This window comes from Orycteropus afer, unplaced genomic scaffold (genome assembly GCF_000298275.1).
Source record: "Orycteropus afer afer isolate SDZICR_OR568_19922 unplaced genomic scaffold, OryAfe1.0 scaffold00072, whole genome shotgun sequence".
Lineage (NCBI taxonomy): Eukaryota > Metazoa > Chordata > Mammalia > Tubulidentata > Orycteropodidae > Orycteropus > Orycteropus afer.
Window position 1 is genome coordinate 5,810,719 of NW_006921659.1, and position 4,363 is coordinate 5,815,081.

The 4,363-nt window shown below is 40.3% G+C and overlaps 1 protein-coding gene across 1 annotated transcript in view; it reads left to right on the forward strand.

Annotated features, from left to right (window-relative positions):
- Positions 1–683: 683 nt before the first annotated feature.
- The window catches only part of SCML4 (Scm polycomb group protein like 4), a 90,447-nt gene continuing 86,767 nt past the window's right edge, over positions 684–4,363 (forward strand). Inside the window, exon 1 of the mRNA XM_007940831.2 lies at positions 684–863. Coding sequence (XP_007939022.1) covers positions 708–863 — 156 coding nt within the window. The 5' untranslated portion in view covers positions 684–707. The remainder of the gene's footprint in view (positions 864–4,363) is intronic.

Here is a 4,363-nt window from a genome sequence, read left to right on the forward strand (position 1 = left end):
TTTATTCTGTAGTTGCTTCGATGATTCCTTTATTGCTTGTTATTTAGGCAATTTTTTATTCCAGTTCTAAATAATGTCAAAATGCACAAATATGCATATAAATTAAGTGTTTATCCATATTTTGGTTGAGGGACCTCATCAATTTTAATACAATTGATTTCTACTGTTAAATTGCTTTGAAGGAAAAAATATTATAACAATGTATAACTCCACCAGAGGATTAGTAGAGAATGTGAGAGTGTGGTTGTGTTTATTTAATTCTATTATTGTATTAATCCAAAGTCAAACTAACAAGGGAAACTGAGACACAGACAGATAAAATGATATTGTCATTGGAGACACTATCAGTTTTGGCTGGAGCTGACAATCTGTTGTCCTCTCCTCCAAGCCAGTGTCTTCACTACTTTCCTGTAGTTCTATGGAAATTCCCTATCCTTGAAATTATATCAGGGGATTGATCAGTAGAGTCCTCCAGGAGCCTAACAGTACTGTAAAATCTCTTAATGGTGCCTGGCTCACTCTTGTTTCATTTTCACCTCCAATAAGTGGTAGGCATCTCCTAAATGGTCAAACCTGATCCATTTTTGCCTTGCAAATGAAACAAACTACTTCTGTTTCTATTTTGCCTTGTTTCTGGACTAATTCTTAGCACTTCTTCTGCTTGTGAGTGACTGTTACCTCATTCTGTAAGACTGGCACCAGCAGAAATGCAGTCTCAAAGGATTCCTGGGAGGAAGAGAGGCCGACCCCCACTTCACTCGACACCTATGAAGATGACAGTTCATAACCTTTATTCTGCTTCACCTGGCTGTTTACCAGCAATGAAGACCCCAAAGAAAAGAGGGCGGAAGCCAGGGTACAAGGTACGGCTCTATCATCTCCTTTCTTCAAAGTTATATCGGGCTGGGGCATAGGAGCTTGAGCATAACTCCACTGGGAAATGCAATGAAAGGTCGGGAGCTTGGTAAAGAGAGAATGAAAAATAGGTTTCTCTCAATGAACCACGTGACAGGGCCTCATTGTTACAACATGACACGTTATAAATGCTATCCTGTGCACTTTTACAAGTGCAGAAAGCAATTTACACCAGATGGGCAAAGTTGTGAAGCGATCAGATTTTAGGGTCACAGCTAAATACACATTATTAAACCTCACATCCAAATTAGTGTTTCAGACACTGAACTTCCCCTGACTGTTCCTACTAGGATAGCTCTCAAAGCTGCCTTCCAAAACTCATTCATCATTTATTTTAGTAGAAGCAGATGATGTTCCTCAGATATTCAAATGATTAACACAAGCAGGCCAGTGTCAAAGGACACAGAAGAGTTTCCCCAAACAGAGCTTCAATAAAGGGACTCATAACAAAAAGTCAGGATGTTAATTCATAGTTTTCCATTTATAAAAGGTGCTGACGCCAAGTTTGGCAACAAGGAGGCACATCAGGGAAAATTAAAATCTTGTGAGCCCTTTAAGAATTAACAATGATTTGGAGGAGCTGGGATGGAGAATGAATCCTCTGATGTAACCAACCCATACCAGATGGAGAGGTCCTCCTCCAAGATGTTTTGAAGAGGCTACTAGAGGAAAGAATATTAAGCTTGTTCTCCACAGGCCTTTCGGGCATTAGAAAATGAGCTTCAGAAGTTTTCCTTCATTTGTTTTCCTTTAGATAAAGGGCTTGTGTTTCCATTTGAGATCTGAATACTCAAACTGAAATGCAAATTGGCAATTAACTCCCATATATTTAGGAAAATGTATGGAAATTATTTCAGGTCAGCAAAAAAACAAAACTTCCGGAAGAGTTGATAATGAATTCAGCTGTTATCCCTTTGGCTTTCCACAGTTCTTCCAAATGCTGGAAAATAAAAAGGGTGAGTGTGTGTGTGGGGGGAAGGTTACTCAAAGTTATTTTGGTGTCATTGGTTTAAGTTAAAGAAGCTTTTACTCAGCCATGTCATGAGGTGAAGTCTTTAGTTACTGGTTGTTTCTAACAAAGAGAACCTCCTTTTTTTCTCATGGGCACACCAGCTTTAGGAATGTGTCTCTCTGAAGCTGATGCAAGGCAGGCTTCGCCTCCTCAGCTACCTATGTGGTTGCTGGGGTCTGCGAATTGTATTTGGAAGGCTGTACCAGGGTAGCCCTTCCATTTAGAGATTCAGGGAGCAAAGCCAGGATCTGAAGAAACTCACAGAAACCTTCTATCCCTGTTTGGCCTTTCTCCTACTCCCCTGGGAGCTGTGACCCAAGAATGAAAATTACCAACAGACACAGCATTTATGGGGCCAGGAAAAATGGAAATTCACTCCATGGAATGAACCCGACTTTGCAATTTTCCTGTCTCCTAACAAGGGCAGCTCTCAGTGCTCTTAACACTCAGGGACACCTCAGGTCAGGAAGAAAACGTTGGGGACTGGCTGGCTGATGCTATAGGCTCTGCACAAAGTAAGCGCGTCTTATTCTCACTGCACCACAGGTTTTCTTTTCTGAGGACCACAGGCCACAGCTTTTCCTTGAGCCCCCTCTCTAAGTGCCAGCTGATCCAAGGCTTCCAAGAACACTCCCAGCTCCTAGAACCAGCCAGCTCCCAGGCGGTAGGCTTAGTATTTTGGAAGAGTAGTTCCCAAACCCAGTGCCAGTCTACGTGACATGTCCACCCATCCACCTTGACATGAGAAAAACAAGAACCATTCGAAAATCCTCATAAACCTAAAATGATTCTACTTCAAGGATTAGCCTTTATTCTGAAATATCTCCTTCTTATTCTTATGGTGTTAAAGCATTCCTTGTTTTCTTAAATGTTTTATGTTGATAGGATTTGGTAATTTAAAAATATCCTTACTTGGCAAAAAAAAAAAAAAAAAAAAAAGTTGGCAGCCTATTAAGTCTCCTCAGTTTTATTTTGAAAATTTCCTAGACCTTGAAATCCCGTTTTACCATTAATGGCAAGAGTTTTAAATGTTGGGAAGCCAGCAAAGAAGATACCATTGCACTCCATTTACCAAATGACCACTAATTTGGCAAAAGTAATTACCTAGGACATAGTTGGGAACAAGAAGTTGGGGGAAAAAAATCCTGACCAAACAAAATAAGGTATTACTACTTGCTGCCATGGAGTCGGATCTGACTCATAGCAACCCCTCCTTGGTTTTCTGAGATGGTATCACTACGTCTCAGAAGTAGATTGCCCAATCTTCCTTCCGAGGAGTGGCTGGTGGGTTTGAACCACTGGCCCTCTGGTGAGTAGTCAAATGCCTTAGGCACTATGCCACCAGAGCTCCTAAGATATTACTAGTCTAACCTTAAAGATTTTATTTTATTACTAAGAAAATGCTTTCCAATCCTCCATCAGTCTACTGGCTTTGCTTGCAAGCTGGATTATAGCAGTGACGTAGCCTTAATTTTGAAGGAAAAGGTAATGTGGGGGAAGAAGATCACACACAGCTGAGCAATGAGAAGAAAATAATAATTTTTTTCTAGTGTATTAACAGAAAAATGAGATACTATAACAATAACATTATCGATATTATAAAATAATAATAACAATATAACTTATTGTTGTTAATTCCTGTCAGGTGGATTCTGACTCATGGCCACTCCATGTGTTCAAAGTAGAACAGTGCTCCAGAATGGGGTTTTCAATGCTGTGAACTTTTGGAAGCACATCTCCAGTCCTGTCTTCAGAGACACCTCTGGGTGTGTTCAAACGAACAATCTTTCAGACAGTGGCAGAGCACTGAACCGTTTAAACCACCCTAGGATTTCTCATGTAACTTTGTTGTTGTTGTTAGGTGTCATTGAGTAGTTCCAACTTGTACTGGCTCTGTGTACAACAGAACAAAACATTGCCCTGTCCTGCATTATCTCCACAATCCTTGCCATGCATAAGCTCATCATCGAAGCCACTGTGTCAATCCATTTTGTTGAGGGTCTTCCCCTTTTTCTGATGATCCTCTTTTTTTTTTTTTTTTCCTACCAAGCATGATATTCTTCTCCAAGGACTGGTCCCTTCTGACAACATGATCGAAGTATGAGAGGCAGAGTCTGGCTATTCTTGCTTCTTAAGTGCATTCTGGCTGTACGTACTTCATCCAAGGCAGATTTTTTTTTTTTTTCTTCTAGCAGTCCATGGCACCTTAAATATTCTTCACTAACACCACAATTCAAAGGCATCAATTCTTCTGTGGTCTTCCTTATCCATTGTCCAGCTCTCACATGCATATGAGGCTTTTGAAAAGACCATGGCTTGGGTCAGGTGCATCTTAGTTTTCAAAGTGACATCTTGGCTCTAGATCACTTGAAAGAGCTCTTTTGCAGCTGATCTGCCCAGTGTAATATGTCATTTGATTTTTTTTTTTTTTTAATT